This window comes from Hakea prostrata, chromosome 3, assembly GCF_041222555.1.
Source record: "Hakea prostrata isolate BN-2017 chromosome 3, UWA_Hpros_2, whole genome shotgun sequence".
NCBI lineage: Eukaryota > Viridiplantae > Streptophyta > Magnoliopsida > Proteales > Proteaceae > Hakea > Hakea prostrata.
Window position 1 is genome coordinate 45,743,536 of NC_142602.1, and position 14,131 is coordinate 45,757,666.

The 14,131-nt window shown below is 38.4% G+C and overlaps 1 protein-coding gene across 3 annotated transcripts in view; it reads right to left on the reverse strand.

Moving 5' to 3' along the window:
* The window catches only part of LOC149022348 (Eukaryotic aspartyl protease family protein), a 75,405-nt gene that overhangs the window by 22,308 nt on the left and 38,966 nt on the right, over positions 1-14,131 (reverse strand). For all 3 annotated transcript variants that reach the window (XM_089150477.1, XM_089150478.1, XM_089150480.1), the window contains exon 8: positions 10,923-11,013. In XM_089150477.1, coding sequence (XP_089006603.1) covers positions 10,923-11,013 — 91 coding nt within the window. The remainder of the gene's footprint in view (positions 1-10,922; positions 11,014-14,131) is intronic.

The window sequence follows — 14,131 nt, forward strand, 5'->3', positions numbered from 1 at the left end:
CAGACACCAGTCAAGATTTCTCCAACTCTTCCAACATGGTATCAAAGCCAACTCTAATCCATTCCTAAACACCATCTCCATCTTTTCCTCTTTTCTCATCTTCCCTCTCAATTATAGAACACCACCTACTTCCTTCTAGAAAAATCACACGAGCACCATCGTAAGAGCACATCATCCATCACCACCACGCGCAACTTTTCCAGCCATTGTTAAACCCCTTCGTCTTCTTCTTCTCTGTTTCTTCTCCTGCTACTAAAGGGGGGGGGGAAGCTCAATCGAACCGTCTAAAACTCATTGCCTCTTCCTTGAATTCAACTAGACCCATTGCCTCACCTTCTTCCTTCTTCCTTCTTCTTTCCACCACTGCTGCAACCACCAGCAGCTCTGCCATCTTCTAACTTTTTTCTCATTTCCTGCCAGCATCCATCGAACCAAAACAAAAGCTCCGTCAACCTCTATTTTTCTTTCTTTTATTTTCTTTTCTTTTTTTAATTTATATATAGCCTCTTCCGCCAAAATTTTCCCTATTTGCCTCCCTTTCCTCCATTGCAACCATCACCCCAAGCACCAAAACCCAATGCCTGCTACCTTCATCACAACCACATGGGTTTACTTCACCAAAAGAGTGATGTTTTCTCATGTTTTCCAAATTTTCGTACTATGGTTAGGACTCAGTATGGGGCTACAATCAAAATCCTTTGAACAGATAATGGGACTGTGTACTTGGATAGAACATTCCCTTCTTAGTATCCCTTCTTACTTGGTTGACCATGGCATCATACAATAGACCTGTTACATTGACACTCCACCTCAAAATGAGGTAGCCGAACGCAAGAATTGACATCTACATAAGGTAGCACATTACCTTATGTTTACCATGCATGTGCCTCCTTGGTTTTGGGGTGATGTGGTTCTTACTGCAGTGTATCTGATCAACCGAATGTCTTCCTAAGTCTTAGACTAGTGCTGCCCCCTTGAGGTTCTTTTAGGGACAGCAGCCTTCACAATACCAACTAAGGTTTTTGGTTATGTTGCTTTTTTCTGAAACCACCATGTTCATGGTAAATTGGATCCTCGTGGGTTGGGGTGCATTTTATTGGGTTATCCTCCTACATAGAAGGGGTCTAAGTGTTATCATCCTAGTTTTTGTTGTTTCTTTCTCTCTATAGATGTTGTGCTCCAAGAACAAGTTTCTTTTTCCCCCAACACCTCTTTAGGGGCAGAGTCCTAATGAAGACGTCCCGGTTTTGATTCCTCCTTCCAATATTTCTCTTGAGATACCTGGTGATAATCCTCCTTTGGAAGATGGAGTGACCGACAAGAACAACTGATGGATGATGTGCAAGGGAGCCTAGATCTCTGAAGACATATCAAAGAAAGCAGCAAATGAACCCTTTTGAACCGAGCCAGTTGAAAGCTTTGGTTCCTAGTCCTGAAGATGGAGTTCCTCTAGGTAAGTCTGTCTCAGACCCTTCTTTTGATCCTACTATGACTTACCAATTGCATTGAGAAAGCAGTCGCGGACTTGCACCGAACATCCTATTACCAATTATGTTTCATATCAATCCATATCCCCAGAATTTCAAAGTTTCATTTTCTCCGTGTTCTCTACTTCTGTTCCTAACACTTGGTAGGAAGCATTATCTTACTCAAGTTGAAAGGAAACTATGGATGTGGAAATGTGAGCTCTAAAGAAAAACAAAATGTAGGAATTTGTGAGTTTGCCTGCAAGAAAACAGGTTGCTGGGTGAAAAATGGGAGTACGTGATCAAGCACAAGGCAAATGGGACTGTTGAGAGGTAAAAGGCAAGATTGGTGGCCAAAGGTTTTACTCAAACTTATGGTATTGACTACTAAGAGAGGTTTGACCCTATTGCCAAGATGAACATAGTTCAGCTATTCTTTCATGTGTAATTAGTAAAAAGGGGAGTATACAATAGTTAGATGTGAAGAATGTTTTTCTATAAGGAGAACTCCAAGAGGAGGTGTACATAAATGTGCCACCTAGGTTCTACTGCCAAGACTCATGGGGTGCGCAAGTTGAAGAAGGCATTCTATGGGCTGAAGCAATCCCCAAGAGCATGGTTTGGCATGATCTTTAATGGCTATAAGCAGAGCAATGCAAACAATACTTTGTTCATCAAAAGAGATGGTTCCCACACTATTATACTTCTAGTATATGTAGATGATATTATGATCAATGGCAGCTGCAAGGATGAGATTTCAGCATTGAAGGCCTTTTCTGAGAACTGAATTTGAGATCAAAGATATGGAGAAGCTCAAATATTTCCTAGGGCTGGAGTTGGCCTATTTCGCCAATGGCGTATCTCTCTCTCTAAGGAAGTATACTCTATATTTTCTTAAGGAAATTGGGATGCTAGGGTGTAAGCCTGTTGAAACTCCTATTGAGCCTAACCTACACTGAAAGAAAAAAAAGGGAGAACCGGTTGACAAGATGAGGTATCAAAAGTTGGCACGAAAATTAACCTACCAGTCTCATATCAGGCCAGACATCACATTTGCAGTGAGTTTCCATCGCCAGTATATGCATGAACCCTACTTCTCTCAATTGGACACGATGTATCATATCTTGAGGTACTTGACGGCCACTCCAAGAAAAGGGATTTTATTTCAACTCATGGACACAAGAAGATTGAGGCATATATAGATGCAAAGTAGGCAGAACATCCAAATGACTAGAAGTCTACCTTTGGCTATTGTGTGTATCTTGGAGGTAACTTGGCGACTTGGAGAAGGAATAAACAAGCTATGGTTGCGAGGTCCAGTGCCGAGGCCAAGTTTAGGGCAATTGCTTAGGGGATTTGTGAAGTAACATGGTTGAAAGGATGACTTCAAGAAACTGGGCCAAATACGGAGATTGCTATATAGTTGAAATAAAACAATAAGTCATCGATCAACATAGCTCACAACCCAGTACAGCGTGACGGGACCAAGCATATACGAAGATTAACATACATTACATCAAAGAGAAGATTAAGGCTAGGTTGATCTGTATCACTTTTATTACCTCAGATGAGCAATGGGCTGATGTGCTCACAAAGAGCTTAAGCATGAAGGTGTTTAGTAGCATCAATGGCAAGTTGGGCATGATAGACATCTATGCTCCAACTTGAGGAGGAGTGTTGTAAGTCATGATCAATTAAAGAAGTCTAGAGGTTTGGCTGATTTGATTGCTTTACTTTCCTTATCCTAATCTTTTTTTATTGGCAATAGATTTGCTAGGATCTTATTTTCTTGTAAATTCCCACACTGTGAAGATTTTATTTGCTCTATATTTGGTAAGTTTTAAGTATAAAGAAAGCTCCAGTTGTGTCCTTCAAAGACAAGTTAGAATTTCTCCAACTCTTCCAACAAAATCAGATGAAAATTATAAGCCCCGAAACCTAGAAAAAGTACCAATTTTAATCAAAATTTTGCTCATTTGGGCGAAATTTCAACCTTTTAATCCAGAACTTCTCTCTCATTTCATGATTGATTCTGCCCTGTTTAAGTCGATCTTCAATCTACCACTTGCATGGCTCTTGCCAGCAAACGCGTGTATCTAGCAGTGTTTCACTCAGATATTGGAGTTTTTAACTTAGAGGTAATCATTTTTCTCCAAACTAGATTTTTACAAAATGCATGACATAATGTTGTCGGATGGGTAATTCAACACTGTGGGCTGATCTACGCACCTACAGTGTCAAAGTTTTTCTTCGCAAACTGCATTATTAATCATTTCGGGTATCAACAAACCTATTTTCCTACACAAAAAATGCAAAAGATATACATGATATATGTCTTGTATGGTGATGGAATAAATATATGTTGAACTCAATGGGCTGATCTACTATCTCACGGAGTTGAAATATTTTCCACCCAATATTATTAATTTATTTCTCAAGAATTGTAAAATATTTATAAAAATAAAAATAATTATGGAAAAATAGGGAAACAAGTTCTAAAAATTATACAAAAATGTGGAACGGCTCTCTTAAGTGTTTTTGAAGTGTTGTCCATGGTTTCATCAATGGTTTTGCCATGGGCAGCCAATTTTCATGCTAGAAAAATTTTAAAAATTCATTTTATATTTAAGAAAAAAATACACAGGCAAAGGAAGATTTAATTTTCTTGCTAGGTACATGATTGTTTCTCTGTCTAGAAAAAAATTATTTCGATGTTGTTCAATGACTTATGCAATCATTTTGCATTCATATCTAGGAGTCAGAGGCTAGGTGGATCACAGTCACAAAGGCAAGGGGCGTACTTCACATCAAAGCCAAGAGGAGGGTGGAGAGCAAGCACAGACTGTATTGCTGCTCCCAGAGGAGGGAGGGTTGACCCTACATGTTAGTAACTTAGTATAGCATGGCAGTAAATGATAATAAAGCAAGGACACAACGTAATTTATGCAGCAAGAGATTTCCAGGAGGTGGCATTAGTACGTTTAAGGCACACCACACCAGCTGTTCGAAGGACATTATAACATGCAAGGAGGTGTCAACAGAGTGGTGAATGCAGTGAGAGGATTAGAGAACGGGTAAGGAAGAAGAAAGCAGGTAAGTAGAGAGTGACCAAAGCACTACATTAGGCGGTCAGGGGTCTTCGGTCTTCGGCATTACCGCATTGATTCCATAATGATGAGGATGTTGATCCCAAGGATGTACATAAAAAGGAGGCCAAGGAGGTGCGGCGTGCAATGAAAAGAGCAAGGCATTGCACAAGCAAGAGGAAGAGAGGGTCAAACCTAGAGCTGTAGAAGTTGGTCCCTCTAGAGCTGTAGTGGCTACAGCCACTAGACCATCTAGATTTAGGGCTGGGTCATCTGGGTCAGGGGTGGTGTTTTTAGCATGTTCAGGCGATCATATAGTCAGAGGGCTCCTCCTTCTCCATCAGTTGGTTATCCACAGTGAAAAGACCCGATACTGAAGGTAGATCCTAATGTTTTCAAGAAGAAGGGGGTCAAGCAGCTGAAGATATTAGGTGCCTAGAAGAATATGGAGGGGAAGGTAAAAGAAGCAGTAGCAAAATGGATGATGTATAGTATAACACCATTCCAACCAACACAACATAGGACCCCTATTATAAGAACATAATAGATACCATTACAAAGGCAAGTCCTAGATACACTGGCCCCAAAGTTGAAGGAATACACTGGGCAGTTGAGGCCCTTCTTAGAGACCTACAGAGTCACCATTATATATGATGGATGGACCAGTCCCTAAAAAAATAAAATCCATCATCAACTGCATGGTGTAATGTAATAGAAGAACAATCTTCTAGAGATTTGTGGATGCAACTAGTCAGGTGAAAGACCACAGCTATATCATTGGGCTTCTACAAAAAGTAGTCGAGGAGGTGGGGTGGGGTAACATTGTATAGATCGTCACTAACAACAGCTCCAACTTTAGGAAGGCCGATAATATAATGATGAGGTCATCAAAGTATAATCTATTTTGGACACCCTGTGCTCAAGCTAAGGATATTGGAAATAAGGCTTGAAAGGCCACGAATTTCATATATAAGCATCCCTATGTTCATGATATGATGACGCAGGCATGTGGGGTTGACTTAGTGACCCAATGTCAAGAAGGTCATGGAGAACTACATCGCCCTGATGAGTATAATAGAGAAAAGGACAGGCTTGAGATTCATGTTTGCATCCGAGCATGGTTTGATTAGAGTGGATCTAGGTTCGATAAATAAATTTTATACGACTATTACACTTTAACAAATTATTAGATTCAGTGCTAACTTAATGTTTTTGTCATAATCCAGGACCAACGATGGGCGCACTACGTAGGGTATCATATCATCGGATGATTTCTGAAGACAGGTGGGGACAGTGTTGCAGACTACAGAGCCCATTATAAAGGTCCCACAAATGGTGGACTCCTCCATTAGGGGGCCCACTATGCCTCGCCAATATGCAACCATTAAGATCAGGAAGTTGGTCATATAACAAGCAAATCCAAAAGGCTGCCAGTGGTTTTTGGACATCATCAATACTTGACGGACCCCACATCTTATAAATCCACTACATAAGACTGGTAAGTGAATATGCAAGGTTGTTGGTAATTCATTCACTCTTATGTTAATGAAAATCTTAAATTTAATTGTGAGTTTGTAAATTGTGTAAGGGCCTATTTGGTTAACCGAATATGTGGAATGAAATCTGTGAATTCATCTGTGATTTTTGTGAATGCACAAATGTTTAGCATTTTTATAGTAGGGATGAAATCTTAGGATTTCACCTCATACCCATAATTTTACAGATACACGGTTTTAGTGTAAAAAGATGAATCTCTAGATTTCATGAATCTAAAGATTTTCACAATCAAACGGGTATAAATCTCGCATCATGAATCCAGAAATTTCAAATCTCGCATTCATGAATCCAGAAATTTCAAAACTCTAGATTCATGTAACCAAATAGGCCCTAACCAATTACCTCAATCTCAACATCAGTATAGCAACCATTTGGGGTTTAACACAGACCTGCTTGAGGCTGTGATGGCTGTGGTTAAGAAGTTGGAGCTGGACTCAACACTCCAGTCCTTTTATAACAATGAGGTGAGATAGTAGAGAACTAGGACTAAGGACCCACATTTGATTTAGCTAGCCATCTTTACAAATGATTGTAGATCAAGAATTTTAGGGACGAATTTGGGTTCTTTGGATTTGATGTTGCTGTGAAGGGACAGGCTAACACTGATCTAGGATGCATAACTTCATTACATTTTACAAATTAATAGATTATCTATAAAGTATTACCTTAATGTTTTTATCATAATGCAGCTGAGTGGCGAGGTTCTCTATGGTTCAAGTGCATCGAACCTCAAGAATGTGGTGATTAAGGTCCTCTCCCAGACTTGCTCCGCCTATGGATGCAAAAGAAATTGGAGCACATTTAACTTGATCCACTTGAAAAGGAGGAACAAATTGGGGAATCAACGCCTTAATGACTCAGTCTTCATCCACTATAACCTCAGGTTGAAGATGCAACATATAAAGGACCAGGTGAAGAGTAAGGGGAAGCAAGAGACCATCAAACTCTCTGATATCTTCGAGGTGGAATCAGATGATGTGGATCCCCTCATTGATTGGTGAGGGACAAGGGTGAACCGATGTTAGACCAACCTAGAGGGAGGCCTAACCCAAAGATTACTCAAATATGCGGGGGTTATTATTCGTTATGCGGGGGTTGATGTCAATGCATACATGGCTAACGAGGGTCAAGTAGACACAAACGAGGCAGCTGGTTTTGTGGTTTTAGATTGGATCATGCCCCCCCAGCTACGTGCAATGATAATTTTGTGCCTTCCATATACACGCAAGATCTGGATGAGACACTAACTCAGACTGAGCAAGGGGATGATGATGGTGATGATGGGGATGGTGAGGATAATGATGAGGCTGCAGATGATGATGACGATGGGGATGATGATGATGATGGCTGTAGTGGTGGAGGACTTCTAGAGCGTATAGTGGTTCCCCTAACAGAGACACAACTGCCCCCCCCCCAACACACACACACACGTTCACCATACCACCCAATATGTGGACCATAGTGGCATATCTCATCATAGAGACAGGGTCTCCATCAAGGTTGTCAAGGCGGCAAGACGACCAAAACGATTGGGGCTCCGTTTAGGCGATTAGGCGACAAAGCGGCGCCTAGGCAGCAATAAGGCAACCAAAGTGGTTGGGTCAAAAAATTTCAATACAACTACTTTCGATAATAAGCTAAACAAACATTCAATAGTCACATTCATAAATAAATAATAAATAAAAAGCATTCAAGAATCCTTATTATGAAAAAAAATTCTCCAAAAAAAGAACACAAACATGAGCTCATCTTATCAAACATCATAACAATGACTATGTACTAACAAAGAACACAAACATAAGTTCATGTTATCAAGCATCATAACAATGACTATGTACTAACAGAGCCAACACGATAAATTAATAGATCTCATTATTCCAATTTTCAAGTCATTTGTCCATTTAATGATTCATTGATTATCGATGTTGAGTACGGCTCATGCTTCACTTTGGGCATTGGAGTTCCTTTGCAATTTGGGCCTTGATTCCGAAATAATAAAGCTATTAAATTTATATATGGTTTTGTAGAATAAATTTTGATTTAAAAAAAATGTTAAGAAAAAAATATCATGTACAAAATGTCAAAAAAGTGATTGCTTTAGGCAATAAGGCACATAAGGCGACGAAGCAGTAGCACTTAAGAAAAAAAGCAGCAAAAAAACAATGCGTCAATTAAGCGGTTCAAAAAACAAGGCGGTTGAAAAACCGCCTTGCTGCCTAGGCGGCCACCAAGGCATGCCTAAGCAGACGCTTTAACAACACTGGTCTCCACATCTAGGGATTATGTTAGAGGGCCCTGTGGCCAGTTCCACCCTCCAAGCCAAAGGGACTCTAACACGGCTAGCTTGGCAAGCTCGAAGGGGTTGATAAGCTTAAATGGTAGGAAGAGTGTGGGGTCTGTACCATACGAGGCTTATAGGAAACGGATACAAATATCCAATATATTGATATAAGGGAGCGTATGGTAGAGAGTATGGTGAAGCATATGGTGAGACATAAGCTGGAGCATAAGCACATGCTAAGTTATCTATAACTTCGAGGGTGTATGGTGGGGCATATGGTGGAGAGTGCTAATTCGAGCAGTATGTCGGCATGGATATGGGAATAGATCAAGCAAATTATTTGTGGAGTCCATCTTTGGATATCCATCCAGGCCACCAGTAGTTTTGTACTAGCACCAGTACAATATGCAAAACCAGTTCACATGCCACAGAGAGATTCAGGTGATGGGGAATTAATCAATGCACCGGCCAGCCATGTGGCAAAAATCCTTTCCCACATGACACTTTCTATAAGATGAATTGGTTGTTTCATGAGGATGATGCTACGTACAAAAAGGCAGTGTGTGACTACTTGGACTACTATAGGCATACCATGACATAAGTTAAGTATGTCGACTATTCACAAGAGTTAGAACTCTCGAGTGGGACTATGGGAACCATAATAAATCAAAACCCGAGAAATAATGAACATAACTACTCGCAAAGGCAAGCCTACAGGGTTGAGACAATGGAGCCACCACAGCACAGCAGCTACTATTAGGTTATTCTTATTCATAAGTGTGATGTGACTGTAATATATAATTCATTCAGATATTGTTATGTAATACATTATACATTTATACTGTTTTGTACAGTACTACTACTAACTACTGAGTCCTCACTTAATACACTTTTATATTGAATTTTAGTTGTTCTCTTTTTTCATGCATTGTAATGAAGATCTTAGCATTCTCTTGCATCGTTTGCATATGAATGTTGGTTAAAATTTATGTTCCATACTTTTACTTTCGCCTACATACAGCCAGGCAAGTGCCGATCAAGAACCCCACTTTGGGTTAGTTTTTCAGCAAAAGTAACACTCCCAATGTGTTTATGGGCCTCAAGTTAGACTGGACACCAAAAACCAGGGCAGAAGGACCCCGAAGGATGAAATTTTGGACCTTGGGTACAACATACAAACATCATCAATTAAACAAACGAGTATATACACTGGGTGGGCTTTAACTAGCTTGATGAGGAGATGGAGGCATGCAAACATCCACAAATAGTTCATGATGTGGTGGATGAGTTTGTAGTACCATCCACCTAACAACAATTTCTAACTTAATGTCAAAGTGCCACTACAACATCATATATTATTAACCTTACTCCCAGAATCATGCCTAGGACAACCACCAAGAATACAAATCTAGGTGCGGAAAGAGCAGATGGAAATAAACAATATCTCGGTTGGTTTCTTACTGGTCCAATTGATTCTCCTCCCTCACTGCCCTAACCCCCTAAAGTCTAGCCTACTTCCTTCTAGACACACTCGAAACTACTCAGATCCCTTCTTCTCTAGTAGAATCCCCCTCAATTGGCTTTGTATAGGAGCCAGCTAACTTTTAATACATTTTTTCAAGTAAGCATCTTACTTTTTTTTCCTTTTTAGTTTCATGCTTAGTTTAGGGTTTTATTTTTAGTAAAGTAGATATAATTATTTTTTCATAAAATGTAATTTTACTTTACTTCAACTAAAGTTGTTCTTTTCAATTTTAGTCTTATGTAATTTTGCTTTCCTTCAACTAAAGTTGTTCTTTTCAACTATACTCTTCTTTTCTCCTTTGCAAAACTTTTAGCTTTAAATATTCCAATTCTAGTGACAAGAGTTGAAGTAGTTATATCAGGCTAAGCGTAGGAATTCCTCTTTTACTTTTTATTCAAGTTACTCCAAGACAAGAATATCACATCTCGCATCAATTGAAGGAACAAGATCGAAAACTTTCCTCCTGAGAATTGAGATAGACCTGTGTGCTGCATGATACCATGCGCTTGTGATAATTCTTTAAATTCACAAACATAAGTAAAGGATGGATGTCAAGTTTTCAAGACATATCTTGACAACATGGCCATCAAAAACCACCATCTAGTTGAAATGAGAAAAAATATAAAACATCCCACTAAGATTTCAATACATCTCAGTTTTGTAGCCTCTGCTTGGCAAAACTAGGAGTGAAACCAAGATGTAAAACCTCAGGTAGCTAGTTTAGTTAATGAAGAAAGAAGAGAAATAGAAAAAGAAGAAAAGACTATTTGTTGATGACTTACATAAATATACCTAAATTAATTCTGAAAAATTAACAATATAGAACAAAGTTTTCAAATATAAGGAGTTCAATAGAGGAAGCCTGAAGTGTTGCTCCTAACCTAACTAGTAGCACAAAAAGGCAATCACTTGAGATTTTACAAAAACACAACCATGCTAAAAGGAGGGCCGGGGGTGAGAGACAAGGCTAAATAATGAGAACAGTTGATGAATAACTCAATACTTACGTGGAGCTGGAATAAATACTCATGAGGATAAACCACCAAAGCCAGTGAATTTTGAAAATTGAAGGTGACAGTTGGAAATCCCTTATCCACACTGCAATAACAGATTAAAAAGATTGCATCAAGGGGGGAACTGGAAGATAAAATGTGCTCCTGCTGCTTCAGAATGAAATACATATGGATGATCAACAAACTATTGTTAACATTGTTTCAACAAAAAATCCAAATACATATCCTGAGATAGGACCAGAGAATAAGATTATTATGTCTGCTATCTATAGTTTAGTGTATTTCTAGTATGTGCTTATTTTTTATGCAAAAATTTTGGATACTAAATTTAAGAGAATGCATTATGTCACAAAATAGCCAGCAAAACTTTTCATGCCTGAACAAAAACAAATTTAATTCTAATGGGTTGGAATAAGTAGCCTAACAGGTTACATGGGTAGGAAGCTGATATTTATGATTTTAATGTAATGGACCTCATCTGACAACCAATATAGGGCATTAGGTGACATATTTTAATTAGTTAATTGAAGCTAATCCTGAAAGCCATGAGGTCTTGGGAATATAATAGGTTAGTTTCATATTATCTGAGTGTGATAGACCATAAAAATGAAAAGTTCATAAACATTTTGACTTTTGAGAAGAGCCTAATATATATTCGAAATACAAAGGCCATTAAGTCAAGAAGAGAATTCCGATGAGGTTCTATAAACCTCCCAACTTCTCAATAAAAAGAGTTGTGACAGCATCCTTATCCAGACCAACTGGGGTCAGCTAAATGGATCTTGATGAGGCTCAGAAGCAAAAAAAACAGTAAAAGGAACCAAAGGAAGTAGGAAAAGAATTAAGTGAAGGATGAGATCAAAGCAATAGTCCAAAGCAGCATCCTAGGAGCATTCCCTCACAAGGGCTTGGCTACATGACTCTTCATCCGCCAAACCACTCTATCCATAGTAATACTAGGATCAAACCCTAGCACAAGCATATCATTTCTTATGCGGTAATCAATTTGGACCTATCCCTTGGAAAGTTTAATCTAATGAAATTTTGGGCAAGAAAAAAATCATTTTGGACCCCTCCCTACATCTTTTAACTCCCATCAAACTGAATCTGGCCAACCTTCCTTACTAGTGAAGCTTCTAAACAATTTGGGTTTCTATAAAATTTTCCCATTAAGCAGAGATATGCCTGTATGCATTATAGGAGCCCTATAGCACTATGAATGAACTGACAATTCTTCTGTAGGAAACAGAGCTGCAGTCAGAGGCTGGAGTAGAAGATGAGACTAGCATAAGCTTAGGGTGAGACTCATCAAGTTAAAGTTATCAAGGCGTCACCTAGGCCACACCTTGCCGTCCAAAGGCAACTAGAAACTATTGCCATTCTCCAGTGCCAGAGTCACCTTGCCACCTTGTTAATAGTGCTTCAAATTAAATCCCCCTAAACTTTCTTCTTCTGTCTCAGATAATGTGTAGTTTATTCAGTTTCCTGCAATTTGTTAATGTTGTTCCTGTGGTTACCAGTGGACAAAACCTGAATTAATACTGACTTTACTGCAGTCAAAACAGAACTGGGATACCCATTTTCAATAATTTTAATTTGTTTTCGAATTCCTTGACCAGCAATATCTAGTCAATGTACCAGCAAAGAAAAAGTGGCAATTTGCCAAAGGAGAAAATAGATTCTACAATCTTTAAACAAGGACCAGCAGGCAAATAACAATGCCACCAGCAAAGGAAAGCAAGAAGTCCAGTAAAGGACATCATACAGACAAGAAGTCGCAGCTCTAGTACTGAAGACCTTCCATACCTATGACAGAGACTCAACATCTTATCAACCCAGTGCCAGGGTCCATGTTGCAATATCTTCCCACTAGCAATATAGCCTTTAAGTTGGTTCTTGATTCTCTAGCCAGTGAAAAACAATCAACTTTTATCCTAGGTCACTGGACCTCTGATAAATCCTCCTTGCCATGAAATTGTTAGAGGTTTCAACCAAGGAAAATTTTTGATCAGTATGGTAATTTTGACCTTGAAAAAGGTCGAAATTTCGACCGAAACTAGATACTATTTATCTGACTTTTGAAAAGTCAATTTCGAGCCTCAAATGCACTCAAATTGATTTGGATTTTTGCATACTACCTATTTCAAGCATAATAAACACTATAGAACTACTAGTTTACTAAAAAACTACTGAGAATGTAACATCCAAGTATCCAACATTCCAAGTATATAGTACATGAATCAGAAAAGAAGCGGGAATGTTATTACTTACAAGTAAGTGAGTTACAAGTCTATTCTACACACAAACTATCTTAAAAATATCCACAACATGTTCCAAAAATTGCATAGATGCTTCCACTAATACTCCGCTATTTTAAAATTTAAAACAGAAATTAATTAGTTTTTTTTTTAAATAAATATTTTTTAATTATTTAAATATATATTAAATACAGTAAAATTACATAATTAACAGAAAAAAATTAATTCAACACCATCAGAGCAATATGGTGTCTCAACTCTCACATACATTCATTTGAAGCTTATACATGTACTATACATATACATTGTTAGCAATATACATAATTTAGTAAATAATTTTTAACAACAGAAAAATTAAAAAAAATAGTAGGAAGAATCAAAAAATAATTTTGATACTACAAATTCATAGATCAACACTCTAAAGTAAACATACATAAATTTGGAAGCAATCTAATATGATTTAAGGCACAAATGAACAAAAATCAAAAAATGAAGAAGTTGGTTACTCACCTTGCAAGATTTGAGAAAATGCACAAATGGAGGAGCAAATCAAGTGTTTGAAGGAAATGGAATACCAGAAATTAGGTGTAGAAGGGGATGAAAGCAAGAGAAATCAGCAAAATTTTCCAAAGGAGGTCGAAATGCAGAGGGTGATATCGCTCGGTAGGTCGAAATAGCGTCGATAGGTTGAAAAGTAGCTCGGTTTGGACACTTTATAAGCTGCGCAGGTAACATTTCGGCCCAATATGGTATTTCGACTCGTATCGACCGATATGTCAGTCGATACAAAACAATATGGATACTTTCTGTTCCTACTACTACATTTCGAATTCAAAAAATCCAGACATATCGATCGATATTTTGACCATATCGATCGATTTTTGTTCCATGGTTTCAACCGAAAAAATAATTTCTTAAGTACCTTCTTGAAAGTTGATATCCACA